This window comes from Lissotriton vulgaris, chromosome 4_1, assembly GCF_964263255.1.
Source record: "Lissotriton vulgaris chromosome 4_1, aLisVul1.2, whole genome shotgun sequence".
Classification (NCBI taxonomy): Eukaryota; Metazoa; Chordata; class Amphibia; order Caudata; family Salamandridae; genus Lissotriton; species Lissotriton vulgaris.
Genome location: NC_141691.1, coordinates 158,606,156 through 158,622,008, shown reverse-complemented (window position 1 = coordinate 158,622,008; position 15,853 = coordinate 158,606,156). Strand labels below are relative to the sequence as shown.

At 40.9% G+C, this 15,853-nt stretch overlaps 1 protein-coding gene across 14 annotated transcripts in view; it reads right to left on the bottom strand.

Annotated features, from left to right (window-relative positions):
- The window catches only part of DCX (doublecortin), a 414,555-nt gene that overhangs the window by 27,011 nt on the left and 371,691 nt on the right, over positions 1-15,853 (bottom strand). For 2 of the 14 annotated variants that reach the window (XM_086918424.1, XM_086918431.1), the window contains one exon: positions 15,017-15,075. The exons of the other annotated variants lie outside the window; for them this stretch is intronic. In XM_086918424.1, coding sequence (XP_086774550.1) covers positions 15,058-15,075 — 18 coding nt within the window. In that variant the 3' untranslated portion in view covers positions 15,017-15,057. The remainder of the gene's footprint in view (positions 1-15,016; positions 15,076-15,853) is intronic. 14 annotated transcript variants of the gene reach the window in all.

The following is a 15,853-nucleotide window of genomic DNA, read 5'->3' as shown; positions in this document are numbered from 1 at the left end:
GAATTCGAATTTTAAAACTGCATTGCACTATACCTGCTCCCCTCGTAAGTCTCCAGGCTGAGTCAGAGCTTAGGGAATTTACATAGTCCGCCCACTCCCGCCCTGGTCCGCCGCGTCCAATCCTGGGCGTTTGAGCGGAGGGTGAGGAGGAGCCCAGCATTTCCGGGTTCAGGGCTCACAGCGCAGCGCTCTGGCGACCCCTTCCCCCCTCTATAAATGTGCTTGGGTCAGCGTCCGCGCAGCGGACGCGTGCAGCGGGCGCGCCGGAAGCGAGCCGAAGTCGAGCCTAAGTCCTGCCCGTCTGCGCCCGTCCGCGACAGGACGGGGCATGGGGCACAAACCCTTGGCTCGCTTACACCTGACACTATAAGGTATGGCAGACAGGAACTGTTAGACTTACAGCACCATACTCCCTTGTGTTGCAACCATGCCATGAGCGCTCTATCACTGAAGAAATGTGAATTATGTATGTTTACGCCCCTTATTAGCATCACTTCTGGCAAAACCTTAAACGCAGTAAAAGCAGCATTACTGAATTGTAGATCCATGCGAAAACATTGTGTAGAGATATTTCATCTACTTGAGGATGACAATATTGATATCTTGTTCCTCACAGAAACCTGGCTGGATAGTCATTCAGACCCAGATATTATTCAGGCCCTACCACCTGGGTACTCCCTATCACGACTGGATAGACAGAATGGTAGAGGAGGCGGAATCGCTGTCGCTACTAAAACACCTTTTGAATGCACCCTTACTACCATATCTGTTGACCACTGCGAAGCTGGAGCCTTCACAATTACTACTGGGCCTAATCATTCTCTCTCGGGTATCCTTATGTATCGCCCCCCTGGTAGGATTTACGACTTTATCCCCACTCTCATGGAGTCCCTAACTCATCTCGCTCTCAGGAGAAATCGCCTACTGGTACTTGGCGACCTCAATGTCCATTTTGAGGATTCCACAGACAAGGAGGCAGCTGATATTATAGCGGAGCTACTCTCCATACAATTAGAGTTAAAAAACTCCGAACCCTCACACCAACAAGGACATCTATTAGATCCTGTGTTTGGGAACTGGAAGGGAGTACAAGTCCTTCCTCACCAGCCAATACCTTGGTCTGACCATTTTGTCATCCCGATAAGACTCCAAATGGACGGCAATGAACGTCACAAACAAAGTGTACAACAATACACCTGCAGGAAATGGAAACAATTTTCTATTGATTCCTTTAGTAAAATCCTTCAAGAGGCTGGACCGCCTAAAGGTCGGGATTGTGACACAGCATATAATTACTTTCAAACCTGCATCACTAAGGCCCTTGACAGCACGGCCCCCAAACGCGTCATGACTAGTGCCACGAGGAAAACTAAATCGGCCCCTTGGTTTAGTCAGGAGCTACAAAAAGCCAAAACTGCTTGCAAAAAGATTGAAAGGGAATGGCGCCTAAACTTTTGTCCTGATAAAAAAATCCATTATAAAGCCGCACAAAAAGAATATAATAAATTGATACGTGCGTCTAAAGCCTCTCACTATAACGACCGGATTCAGGAAGCTGAGAACTCCTCTAAGGAGCTCTTCCAGATATTTAAGGAAATATCAATAATTGACTCCAGCCCTGTCTCCCACACTGATTCTGTGGAAACCTGCAACAAAATCGCAAATTACTTCTCGGGTAAAATCGAGAAGATATATGCGAGCTTTTCTGGTAGTAAAATGTCTGGCTCTGACTTTGTAGAATTTAATGATCGTACTAGCACTCAATATTGCTTAGACGCCTTCTCTGTTCCCTCTGCCGACATTCTAATATCTACTTGCAAAAGCATTAAATCCGGCTCTCCTAGTGACCCAGCCCCTCCTAAAATCTTAGCAGCTAGTCTGTCAGTTCTGGAGCCCCACTTTAGGCACATCCTGCAACTTTCCTTCTCCACTGCCTGCCTACCCGCAGCCTGGAAGAAAGCCATAGTCCTCCCCATCAAAAAAAAACCCAACGTTAGTCAGGATCTGTTAGAGAATCTACGTCCCATCTCCCTGCTACCTTACTTGGCCAAGCTGGCAGAGAAAATTGCCAATGTCCAACTTATGGCACACCTGGAAGCCCATAATGCCCTTCATACATCTCAGTCCGGTTTCAGACCCAGATTCTCTACTGAAACAGCTCTCCTGAGAGCCACCGAAACCATGAGGGAAGGAGCCGATGATGGCAAAACTATGGCCCTCATTATGCTAGACCTCAGTGCCGCGTTTGACACTGTAGCTCATCACATCTTGCTACAGTGTCTAAACCGAGCAGGTGTCATCAGAGAGGCTCTGGGTTGGTTGAAAGCTTTTCTTACCAACAGAAGCTTTCAGGTCCAAAGAGGGACTTTCCTCTCTGATGACATGACACTTGCACAGGGGGTTCCTCAGGGCTCTGCCCTGAGCCCTACCCTGTTCAACCTGTACATGGCTCCGCTGGCAGAGGTGGTACAATCGTTCGGCGTAGAGCTGGTCTCTTACGCCGACGATACCCAACTACTGATTTCCCTCTCACAATCCCCATCTGCAGTGGCTGAAAACTTCAAATCCTGTATGAGTAAACTGGCTGTCTGGATGAATGAAAATTGCCTCAAATTAAATGGCACTAAAACGGAGGTTCTGGTAATAGGTGGAAAAAACTCTCTGTGGACAAAAGATTGGTGGCCCACCAGTTTGGGACCTGTACCTACTCCTAGTCAAGAAGCTAAAAACTTGGGTGTCTGGATAGACAACAAGCTGTCATATGACAGCCATATCAAAAAAATGGTGGGCAAATGTTTTGGAGTTATGAAAACTCTTAACCGCACCTTAGATCTGCTTCCCTTGAATTCCAGACGCACAATGACTCAGGCACTTATCACTTCCCGTATAGACTACGGCAATGTACTTCTGCTGGGAACATCGGATAAAAACATTGGAAAGCTGCAGGTCCTGCAGAACTCAGCGGCTCGCCTTGTGCTGAGACTTCCTCGCAGGGCTCCGTCTAAACCTTCCCTTGCCTCCCTTCATTGGCTACCCATCCGACATAGGATACTATTCAAAGCCCTCCTATGGTGTCACAGGATCATCCATCTAAAAGCCCCGTCTTATTTGTCTGACTTAGCCATACCTTATGAGCCGAACAGGACCCTACGCTCTATGGGAACGGGGCTGCTTAAAACCTCGCGCACAAAAAAAGCTAGGATGGGTGGAAAGTCCTTCCGCACCCTTGCGGCTAGGAAATGGAATGCCCTCCCTGCAGCCATCAGATTAGAACAAAATGAGGCTTCCTTCAGGAAGCTGCTGAAAACTCATTTATTTACTTTATAATGTACAGTCTCTCTGATCTCGGGCCAAGACTCTCTCTCCACTCAGCGCGGGGACACGCCGGGAGGCGTCACCAGGCGCTTTATAAGCCCCTTTAATAATAATAATAATAATAATCTACCTCCTCCCAGTGTTGGTATGCATGTCTGTTCAGCAATGAATTTGAATTTGCTATGCGCCATTGATTTGTCACACTTCTCTTGACATTTCTCCCCATAAGGTCCATCATCTTTCTTTCCTTGTCTGGTGGTGGGCCAGTAGTGGTTGTTACATTAGCCCTTTTCCTGGCCGTGGCTGTTATGATGGAGTCAGCTGCCCTTGTACCCTTGATGTAAATAGGGTCCTTGGAGGAGTGCTTGTATTTTTTTTCTCCTCTAGGTGTGACGGCTCTGCATGTGACAGGCTCCTTAAATGCCTCTTTATCCTGATCCAGTACACTTGACAGCATAGAAAGGAATTGATTCCTTGATTGTGTAGGCATTAAAGTCTTGAGCAGAAAACATGATTGAGGTTTTCCTTCCTCTAGGTGTACTCCATAGGTATCTGCTCCTTTCGAGGCCTTTGAAGCCACCTTTCGGGACTTGTCTAGTTTTTTCTTTCGAGGTTGACGGTTCTCTTACCTCTCTCAAAGTCTTGTTTTCGATATATAAGACTTGAATATCCATGTCCACGTCGCCCTCTGGATCTTCGGCGACATTGTCCTCTTATTCGCTGAAGATGCCCAGATCTCGTAACGATGGTGCAGTGCCCTGCCTCTGCATGTTGTAGTTGGCTCTTCTCTGTCTCTCCTTTACCCTAAACGTTTTTGGGGTGAAGGCATAAAACACTTGTAATCTTTACTTCGGTGATCCAGTGATAGTCAAAGGTTGCAGACAGGATATTGGTCCTTCTGGGTTACTTGTGGTGGCAATTTTGGCCATCACAGTGCACAGGGAGACCCCTGTATGTGCATTGCCCGGTCGTCAGTTGTTCTTTTCACCTTTCGGCGCTCTCCGGCACCTTAATTCGCAGTTCGGTACGTCGAATTGTCATACATTATGTTCTTGAAGATTATTCTTAAATTTTTACCGATTCTTCTCTCCAAATTTCAGGAGCTCTTTCCATATCGATCCAGACCTAGCAGCGGAAAAATAAAATCTGAAAATGGCGACCAAAGGTGGTAGCTTTCGGAGAACACCAAATGGTGGTATGTCGACGCCCACAGGAAGAAAAAGAGAGAAGACAAATACAACAATTCCTGGCCCAACCACGGGCAGAATAATGCACAGCATGTGAAGATTCACGCTTCAAAAGGATTCACTAATGACACTGCAGAGTGCATTTAGGTTTTGTAAGAAGACTTAAAATGTATGTACATTATAATCCAAACATCCTAATGTTTTTCACATTATAATCCAAACTTTTTTTAATGCAGCAAGCAAAGTTGCTATGGAATAATCTATGATACTCATTAACACATAAGTAAACTAAATCCCTTTTTATATGGGTAGACAAGTTAGCAGATGGACTCTAGCGAGAACATTTCATGACCTTTGCTTTAGATGGCTGCACACTTTGCACAAGAACATGATGACATTAGAGGTAGACATTCTCCTAGTAGATAATCTGCAACAAAAATAAATCACCAGACATGAATATTTCCAATCTATTCAAAATATGTATTGGTTTAAATTTGTGTTGGTTAGAAGAAAACTGAATGATTAAAGGCAATTTATTAATGGTAATTTGCCTTTAATGGAAAGTCCTACAAGTTCACAGGCCTGCTTTGGAGATGAAACGTTATATTCTGGGATCTTCCAGTTAGAACATTTGTATGGAGCCAGGGGTTGATAGAGTAGTGGATAAATTTGTCAGAGAATGTCCCGAGTGCATTGAAAGTGATAAATCGTGTAAGTGTGATCCTGCTCCTTTAGTTCCTGTAAAGTGGCCAGATCATCCGTGGCAAAAGTTAGGAATTGACATAGCTGGCCCTTTCAATTTTTTACCACAAGAATGTAGATTTGCCATTGTTGCTGTAGATTATCACTCAAAGTGGCCAGAGGTCAAACTTGTGCCTCATCCTAATACTGAAAGTGTTATTCTGTTTTTGAAAGAGATCTTTTCCAGAGAAGGTTCTCCGGAGTGTATTGTATCCGATAATGGGGTGCAATTCAAGTCCTCTCTCATGTTGGAGTTCTTGAGCATGTATGGGATCAAGCACTGTACTACAGCCCTCTATGAACCACAAGGTAATGGCCTAGTGGAAAGGTATAATAGAGTCCTCAAAGAAGATCTGGTTTGGGCTCGCAAATCAGGGGGTCTGTGGAAAGATAAGTTGAGAGAAAAATTATGGTTATACCGTATTACGCCTCATGCCACTACTGAAGTCTCTCCTTTCCGTTTACTAAAAGGCAGAGACCCTGTTTCAGGGTTATGCCCTTGGTGGTTTAAGAAAAGTAGTAGTCAACAAATGACTGATGTGAACATTAAGGATGTGGCTAAAAAAGTGGAGCTCAAACAAGACAAGTACAAATGTAATTATGATTCCAGGATGAAAGTTAGACAACCAGCTTTCCTGGTTGGTGATGTTGTCAGGATTCGAAAACCAGGTTTTGTCGTTAAAGGAGAGAACAAATTTGGTAAGCCAATGAAAGTTATGCGTGTCTACCACAACAGTGTTGTTACTCAGGATGGAAAAAGATGGAATGTCAGAAGAGTTTCAAAATGTGTATCATAGTTGATATTGGTTGATCTTTTACATATGCTTCTTATGTTTGAATGCATTTCTTTTCTTTAAGGGGGGAAATGTGTTATATTCTCACAATTTTGTAATAAAGCAAAGAAATCCAAGGAAATGTAGATAAATCCAGGTTTTATTCAGCTGCAGCACAGTACTTCCAATCTTCCAAACTCCCAGATTCAGTATAACATTTTAGATCATAACAATTCTAAATGGAACTATCAGAATGGTGTGCATGTGCAACATGGGACAGAGGTTCTATTAAAAGGGAAATATATACAGGGGAAGATTAAAAGGGAAATACCAAGAGGTGAGAATATAACACATTTCCCCCCTTAAAGAAAAGAAATGCATTCAAACATAAGAAGCATATGTAAAAGATCAACCAATATCAACTATGATACACATTTTGAAACTCTTCTGACATTCCATCTTTTTCCATCCTGAGTAACAACACTGTTGTGGTAGACACGCATAACTTTCATTGGCTTACCAAATTTGTTCTCTCCTTTAACGACAAAACCTGGTTTTCGAATCCTGACAACATCACCAACCATGAAAGCTGGTTGTCTAACTTTCATCCTGGAATCATAATTACATTTGTACTTGTCTTGTTTGAGCTCCACTTTTTTAGCCACATCCTTAATGTTCACATCAGTCATTTGTTGACTACTACTTTTCTTAAACCACCAAGGGCATAACCCTGAAACAGGGTCTCTGCCTTTTAGTAAACGGAAAGGAGAGACTTCAGTAGTGGCATGAGGCGTAATACGGTATAACCATAATTTTTCTCTCAACTTATCTTTCCACAGACCCCCTGATTTGCGAGCCCAAACCAGATCTTCTTTGAGGACTCTATTATACCTTTCCACTAGGCCATTACCTTGTGGTTCATAGAGGGCTGTAGTACAGTGCTTGATCCCATACATGCTCAAGAACTCCAACATGAGAGAGGACTTGAATTGCACCCCATTATCGGATACAATACACTCCGGAGAACCTTCTCTGGAAAAGATCTCTTTCAAAAACAGAATAACACTTTCAGTATTAGGATGAGGCACAAGTTTGACCTCTGGCCACTTTGAGTGATAATCTACAGCAACAATGGCAAATCTACATTCTTGTGGTAAAAAATTGAAAGGGCCAGCTATGTCAATTCCTAACTTTTGCCACGGATGATCTGGCCACTTTACAGGAACTAAAGGAGCAGGATCACACTTACACGATTTATCACTTTCAATGCACTCGGGACATTCTCTGACAAATTTATCCACTACTCTATCAACCCCTGGCCACCAGAAATTGGACCTAATAAGTCTTTTCATAGAAGACATTCCCATATGGCACTCATGACTCATTTGCAAAATCACACTTCTGATAGCCACCGGTGGAATACATTTACCAGCTCTGAACAAAAGATCTCCCTCCAGTTCAAACGGATGCCATTCGGTTTGGCGTCGGCAGCCTCTGTTTTTCAGAGGTCTATGTACCACATATTTAAGGACATGAGTGAGTACGTGAAGTGTTTCCAAGACGATATCTTGGTTTTCTCCAAAGATAATGAGATACACATGGAACATTTGAGGAATGTGTGTAAGATGCTAGATAAGTTTGGACTTACCATTAAGAGTAAAAAGTGTAAGTTGTTTCAAAAAACTATAGAATATTTGGGACACACTATTTCTGGTGAGGGTGTTGCTCCTAAAAGATCCCTAGTGGATGCTATCTTAAAGGCTCCTGCACCAGATTGTAAGGATAAGTTGTTATCGTTCCTAGGACTGTGCGAATATTATAGTAAGTTTATTGCAAATTTTGCCACAAAGATGGAACCGTTAAGGGAGTTGACAAGGAAAGAGGTGGAATTTTTGTGGGGATCAAAACAGCAGGAAGCTTTCGAAAGTGTCAAACTCGATATGGTGTCAGCACCAACTTTAAGGCCATTTTGTTTGAATAAAATTTGCATTCTGACTGTGGATGCCAGTCTTTATGGTTTAGGTTGTGTACTTTCTCAACGTTCTGGAAAGGAGGATTGGAATGTTGCGTTTGCGTCCAGATCATTGAATCAAACTGAAAGACGGTATGCGGTCATAGAGAAAGAATTGTTGGGATGTGTATGGGGTGTTGAACATTTCCGTAATTACATCTGGGGTGCAAGATTCCTCATACGCACTGATCACAAGCCATTGGTGAGCATTTTATCACCTGGCGGAGGTTTAAATGCAACAGCTCGCATTGCAAGATTGATGTCACGTTTGCAAGAATACAGTTTCGACATTGAATATGTGCCGGGGAAGTTAAATGTTACTGCAGACTGTTTGTCTAGGTTGCCCTGTACTAGTTCTGGGATTGATGAAGATACAGAAGTAGTAACCAGCATTTCTGAAATGTTTCCAGAAAAATACAAAGTCATATCGGAGGATATGTGGAAGAGAAGTATGGATGAGGATGATTTGCTGTGTAAGGTCAGAGACTATGTGAGGTTGGGATGGCCTTCCAAAGAACGTGTTCCTTCTGAGATCACGCCTTTCTACAACGTTGCTGATGAATTGGGCATTGAGGGAGATCTTTTGTTCAGAGCTGGTAAATGTATTCCACCGGTGGCTATCAGAAGTGTGATTTTGCAAATGAGTCATGAGTGCCATATGGGAATGTCTTCTATGAAAAGACTTATTAGGTCCAATTTCTGGTGGCCAGGGGTTGATAGAGTAGTGGATAAATTTGTCAGAGAATGTCCCGAGTGCATTGAAAGTGATAAATCGTGTAAGTGTGATCCTGCTCCTTTAGTTCCTGTAAAGTGGCCAGATCATCCGTGGCAAAAGTTAGGAATTGACATAGCTGGCCCTTTCAATTTTTTACCACAAGAACGTAGATTTGCCATTGTTGCTGTAGATTATCACTCAAAGTGGCCAGAGGTCAAACTTGTGCCTCATCCTAATACTGAAAGTGTTATTCTGTTTTTGAAAGAGATCTTTTCCAGAGAAGGTTCTCCGGAGTGTATTGTATCCGATAATGGGGTGCAATTCAAGTCCTCTCTCATGTTGGAGTTCTTGAGCATGTATGGGATCAAGCACTGTACTACAGCCCTCTATGAACCACAAGGTAATGGCCTAGTGGAAAGGTATAATAGAGTCCTCAAAGAAGATCTGGTTTGGGCTCGCAAATCAGGGGGTCTGTGGAAAGATAAGTTGAGAGAAAAATTATGGTTATACCGTATTACGCCTCATGCCACTACTGAAGTCTCTCCTTTCCGTTTACTAAAAGGCAGAGACCCTGTTTCAGGGTTATGCCCTTGGTGGTTTAAGAAAAGTAGTAGTCAACAAATGACTGATGTGAACATTAAGGATGTGGCTAAAAAAGTGGAGCTCAAACAAGACAAGTACAAATGTAATTATGATTCCAGGATGAAAGTTAGACAACCAGCTTTCATGGTTGGTGATGTTGTCAGGATTCGAAAACCAGGTTTTGTCGTTAAAGGAGAGAACAAATTTGGTAAGCCAATGAAAGTTATGCGTGTCTACCACAACAGTGTTGTTACTCAGGATGGAAAAAGATGGAATGTCAGAAGAGTTTCAAAATGTGTATCATAGTTGATATTGGTTGATCTTTTACATATGCTTCTTATGTTTGAATGCATCAAAAGATTCATTTTCTGACAAGTTTGAGAGCTTTGGTCATGCCATGTAATTTCGGTAATATGACAGATGAAATGCTTAGAGAATAAGTCAGCGTGGTATTTAAACTTGCTCCATGTCGTAAATCTTCTTGTGCATCTCTCATGTTGGAGTTCTTGAGCATGTATGGGATCAAGCACTGTACTACAGCCCTCTATGAACCACAAGGTAATGGCCTAGTGGAAAGGTATAATAGAGTCCTCAAAGAAGATCTGGTTTGGGCTCGCAAATCAGGGGGTCTGTGGAAAGATAAGTTGAGAGAAAAATTATGGTTATACCGTATTACGCCTCATGCCACTACTGAAGTCTCTCCTTTCCGTTTACTAAAAGGCAGAGACCCTGTTTCAGGGTTATGCCCTTGGTGGTTTAAGAAAAGTAGTAGTCAACAAATGACTGATGTGAACATTAAGGATGTGGCTAAAAAAGTGGAGCTCAAACAAGACAAGTACAAATGTAATTATGATTCCAGGATGAAAGTTAGACAACCAGCTTTCATGGTTGGTGATGTTGTCAGGATTCGAAAACCAGGTTTTGTCGTTAAAGGAGAGAACAAATTTGGTAAGCCAATGAAAGTTATGCGTGTCTACCACAACAGTGTTGTTACTCAGGATGGAAAAAGATGGAATGTCAGAAGAGTTTCAAAATGTGTATCATAGTTGATATTGGTTGATCTTTTACATATGCTTCTTATGTTTGAATGCATTTCTTTTCTTTAAGGGGGGAAATGTGTTATATTCTCACCTCTTGGTATTTCCCTTTTAATCTTCCCCTGTATATATTTCCCTTTTAATAGAACCTCTGTCCCATGTTGCACATGCACACCATTCTGATAGTTTAAATGATCAATAGATATAATGATAAAAGTCCCACCAGGAGCAGATCTTCTCTCGCTCAGCCTGTCTGCCATCAACTGTCTCTACCTAGAGCAGTCAGGTACTTAACATTCTAGTATGACATCAAACATTCTATTACATGCAGTGGCTAAGCAATGGGGAAATCTAAGTAAGGGAAATGTAAAGCATGAGCAAGATGTAACACATCCCCCTTCCTTATAAAACAACAAATAAAGATAATAGAATAAATTGCATTGCATTCATAAAAATATAATAATTGAACAATAAGATGGATTGCATTTTCATTTTAAAATATAATGACTAAAGGAACACATTACATAGCATTCTTAATTAACAGTTGAAATGCAAGAAGGATTCCATTTTCATATTTAATGACCTTTCAAATCTAAAGGCCACATCCCCTTTCCAAAGGGGATGTGGGGGATGTGTTACATCTTGCTCATGCTTTACATTTCCCTTACTTAGATTTCCCCATTGCTTAGCCACTGCATGTAATAGAATGTTTGATGTCATACTAGAATGTTAAGTACCTGACTGCTCTAGGTAGAGACAGTTGATGGCAGACAGGCTGAGCGAGAGAAGATCTGCTCCTGGTGGGACTTTTATCATTATATCTATTGATCATTTAACTTGGATTAATCTACAATAAATTATATTTACTTTACATACTGGATTCAAGAACTTTAATTGCTACAAATTGGCGACGAGGTACAGAACTGAACTTATGCGTGGAAGGAAGACGGATTTAATGTATTACTACTGCAACTAAGGAACTTTTCAAAGCTGAAAAGAAAAGGTAAATTAATTGAAACGCCCTGGTTAGCCCCACCAGTGTCCCCAGTCATCTGGACAGCCTCCCATCCCAGGGTGTTTGACTTCAGACTGCGTGATTTGTTGACAGCATTCAAAAGAATCTCTAAACAGCTGCAAGTTAATTTCGTTTAAACAGCGTTTTTATTTCAATCTGAAAGACAGCGCGAAGGCAAGCTGCAGTGAAGTGTAGAGTTAAATGATTACTAATTAATGCGCTCTGCACATGGACTTTCTGGATGAGCGCTCCAGTGCTTATAGTTTTGCCACGCTTGGGAAATGGACAGTGTTTGAGAAATCGGAAAATGACATTTTGTTTTGCCATGGCCCCTGGAGGCGATATTCTGTTATTACTGAACAGATTACTGACTGCGGTGTCTGAAGGAACATCGGAAATTCGACTGTTATGGTATTTAGAAGCCGAAGTTTTCTGGCACAGTTTTGATGCTTCTTTTCTACATGCTTGCTACTTTTCAACTCTTGGGGCGATTTTTAAAACTAAGAAAAACGACAGCTTACGTGTGCAATGCTTCATGCGCTCACAACGGTCGTTGAGCGTGGTCATCACCTTGACAACGCAGAGTTTGTTTGTCTTCTCTCCGTCCATGGAAGCTGCGTGCGCAATGAGACGTACGCGACGCAACGCAGCGTTATTGTGTCATCAGCAATTTTATTTCACTTTGCCTTTAAACCGGAAGTTATTTCCTGTTCCGATAACTTGATTTTCCTGAAGTCCGAGGGTATTTGGATGATGTTTTCTTCCCTATTGTTGATCTTTGCAGTATGGTAGACTTCATTGAGGAACTCTTGTCCATTAAACTCAACGGACGATTTACTGTTTTGCACACATGTATTTTCGTCAGTTTTGGAGCCGCTTTTGCAGTGTTAATTGACATAATGAACTATTGTCAACTGTGAGGAAAGTTGCATGGGTGATGCTTTTGAAGTTTTCTGCTGGGAATTTCCGTGTGCTTCATTCATAACCTCTAAACTGTTTTCAAGGAGGAAATTTCAACGTATTTCTTTGTACTGCAAATCTTTCCACTTGTTTAAAGGCAGCCATTCTGAGATGTCCTCGGGTGATAAATCGTTCACCGGTGTTTTCTGGAAATTAAGATTTTTATTATAACTCCTTTTCAGAGGGAAGGTTCATTTATGTATTTATTGGGAGGACACCACTTCATTTTAAATTGCAATGTATTTCTTCTCATATTAGTTGCATGTGTGTACTTTGCTTGTGTGTACATTGCATGTGTGTACTTTGTATGTGTGTACTTTGCATGATGTATTTTGAATGTGGGAGCCATGTTTATGCTCAACGGATGTTGAGGTGCCCTATCATTTTTATTCAGATTTCTGGTTTAGTTATTTATGGAGTGAGCCATTATTATACTCTACTTTTGGTTGCGGTGCTCTATTTGTTTTTTTATTTCTCGTGTTATTTGCTGATATTTTTGATTCTGATATGCTGTTGTAAACCACTATGTGCTCTAATTGTTGTGAAGTTTTCATTTTAGAAAATTAGTTGTCCCAGTGTTGGATTTATTGAATATGAAATTTTGCTGGAGCCACTTCGGTGCTCATGTTTGAGGCGCTCCACTATAAATATGTACTTTCTAGGAAGCCACTTCGGTGCTCTATTTGAGGTGCTCCATTTTCCTAGCTTTGGGCTGTGAAGAGCGGTAGGTTGTTGCTCTATTTTCTTGATATAAACTCTGAGGAGTTTGGATTTATTGTATGTGTAGTTTGCGGAGCCACATCTGTGCTCATTATGAGGTGCTCCATTTGTTTGATATGAACTCTGAGGAGTTCAATCATTCTATTGTTTTGGAGAGCAATAAGTTGCTCAATTTGCTTGTATGGACTCTGAGGGGTTCAATTGCTGATGTTTAGAAGAGCCGTGGTTGCTAAATTTTCTTGTTATGGACTCTGAGGAGTTCCATTTTGCAATGTTGTTAAAAGCCACAAGTTATTCTATTGGCTATTATGAACCACGCAAGTGCTCTATGTTTAGAGGTGTTCATATTGTACTTATTTTGTTTTGAGAAGCCGCAGGTTACTCTATCTGGCTTATATTTATTTATTTATTTGACCCATCCATTCTCATTCCTATGGATGTTATTGTGTATTTAATCCATATTTTCCATTCTAGTGGATTTTATTTAGTTATACTTGTGATCCATATTTTCATTCTAGTGGATAATTTTTTTTTTTTTTATTTATTTTTTCTCTTTGGAAAGGGGATGTGGCCTTTAGATTTGAAAGGTCATTAAATATGAAAATGGAATCCTTCTTGCATTTCAACTGTTAATTAAGAATGCTATGTAATGTGTTCCTTTAGTCATTATATTTTAAAATGAAAATGCAATCCATCTTATTGTTCAATTATTATATTTTTATGAATGCAATGCAATTTATTCTATTATCTTTATTTGTTGTTTTATAAGGAAGGGGGATGTGTTACATCTTGCTCATGCTTTACATTTCCCTTACTTAGATTTCCCCATTGCTTAGCCACTGCATGTAATAGAATGTTTGATGTCATACTAGAATGTTAAGTACCTGACTGCTCTAGGTAGAGACAGTTGATGGCAGACAGGCTGAGCGAGAGAAGATCTGCTCCTGGTGGGACTTTTATCATTATATCTATTGATCATTTAACTTGGATTAATCTACAATAAATTATATTTACTTTACATACTGGATTCAAGAACTTTAATTGCTACAGATAGTCATCACATCCCAATGTGCTGGAGGCACAAAAATGAAAATATCCGATAACTTCACGGGTTCTGTTCATTTACTGGATGAGAAAACAGTTATATGTATATTTTTCGAAAGACTGGACATTGCACCTCCTTTGCATTGTAAGATATTTATTTATGTAATTGAATTTATATAGAGCTTTTAATCAAAATTATCCAAATGACTAGCCTAAAAAAGTCATCCAATTGTACCAACCACAAACACTGAAAAATTAGACAGCAGAATAAACACGGACATATCCAAAACATAAATCAACATTTATGACAATATGCAGGACCATGAAGTTGGCTCTTTAGCTGTTTCTAAATCAAAAAGGGACAAAGAAAGTAATATAGGAGTTGATTGCAATGTGTTGCTCTTCTTGAATAGAGACTGGGTTTCAAACGCTGATGTTAATGCTGTGTCTAAAGTAAGACTTTTACTCTGGCTGTAGTGCAAGTGCAGAATCATTCTCATGCCCCTGCTTCACCAACCTGTACCCTATTGTACTTTGGTTTTGTCAAATCCATCTAGACTGATTGACCAATATAGGAAGGATCAGTAGCACTAAAGAACAAAAAATGATGCAGACTAATCAATCAAACGGAGGGCCTACCTCTTCTGTTCGAGAAAACCTCGAGAATTTTGCTGTGAACATACCCCTTCTAGACCCTGCCTATTGCAAAGCAAACTCTTATCATACATTCAAACCATGAACGTGATATCCACTGGTCCACACTTGCTCTCTATTCACATCTATAGGTCTGTGGGATTTAAGGCTGTCCTTTGTCCGTCTCTGTAAATCTAAAATGTTCAGCCACCTCCCTCTGCCTATTGTGACCCTGTCCTGCTTTGCTTTCCACCAGAATAGGCATCATATCACTACTCTTTACCTTTAATTCTTCATTGCTCTTTGATGCTTGGGCTCTCTTCTCTATTCTTGGGATTGCACCTAAAGGAAATTGAGTTTGCGGTGTGTTATACATTCTGTAATTATATAAATAAATAAATACATTTTGATTGGCATATGCTCATCGAAACAGCTTAAATCAACTGTAAATTATCAGAATGATTTGTGCCTCTGGTCACCTGGGTCTATTAATAAATGTGAAGATAACATGTTTATGTTTCCTTAAAATATTACTTATTAAAGATGGAAAGATTGGTTTAGAAATTCATATGAGAACTTAACATTAGCAGTGTCTGCCATGGAAATCACGAGCTGGTATGGTGGGTGATTTAGCATGCTGCTTATGCGATCACATGCAGAATAATTGAGTGGTGACTCATTCCAGTCCCCCACGTGCTTCCTGTTCCCAAAAACATCAATATAGCAAAATTGTATGAATATTCTTGGACATGCCCTGTCCAATTTTGTGAATTATATAGTACATTATGTTACCATACTGCCCTTTTATTGGCAGGACAGACACTGATCCTGAGTACGTGTTATCCCTTTGCAACCTCCTAAAATCAGTATTGGAAGGAATCCTATGACAGTGGCACATGTCTACTCATTCCTCTGACAGCTAATATCACTGAATGACAGCTGCATCAGGAGTCACAGATGCCAGGGAGCATTGAAATTGAAATTGAAATTAAAATATTTATAAACCGCACATACACCACGCAGTTTCTTGGCGCTAGTACACAAAACCCAGGGGGAGTGAAGAACCATTTCGACTAACGTGGGAAAGCTTGAGTAAACAAAAATGTTTTTAAGGATTTGC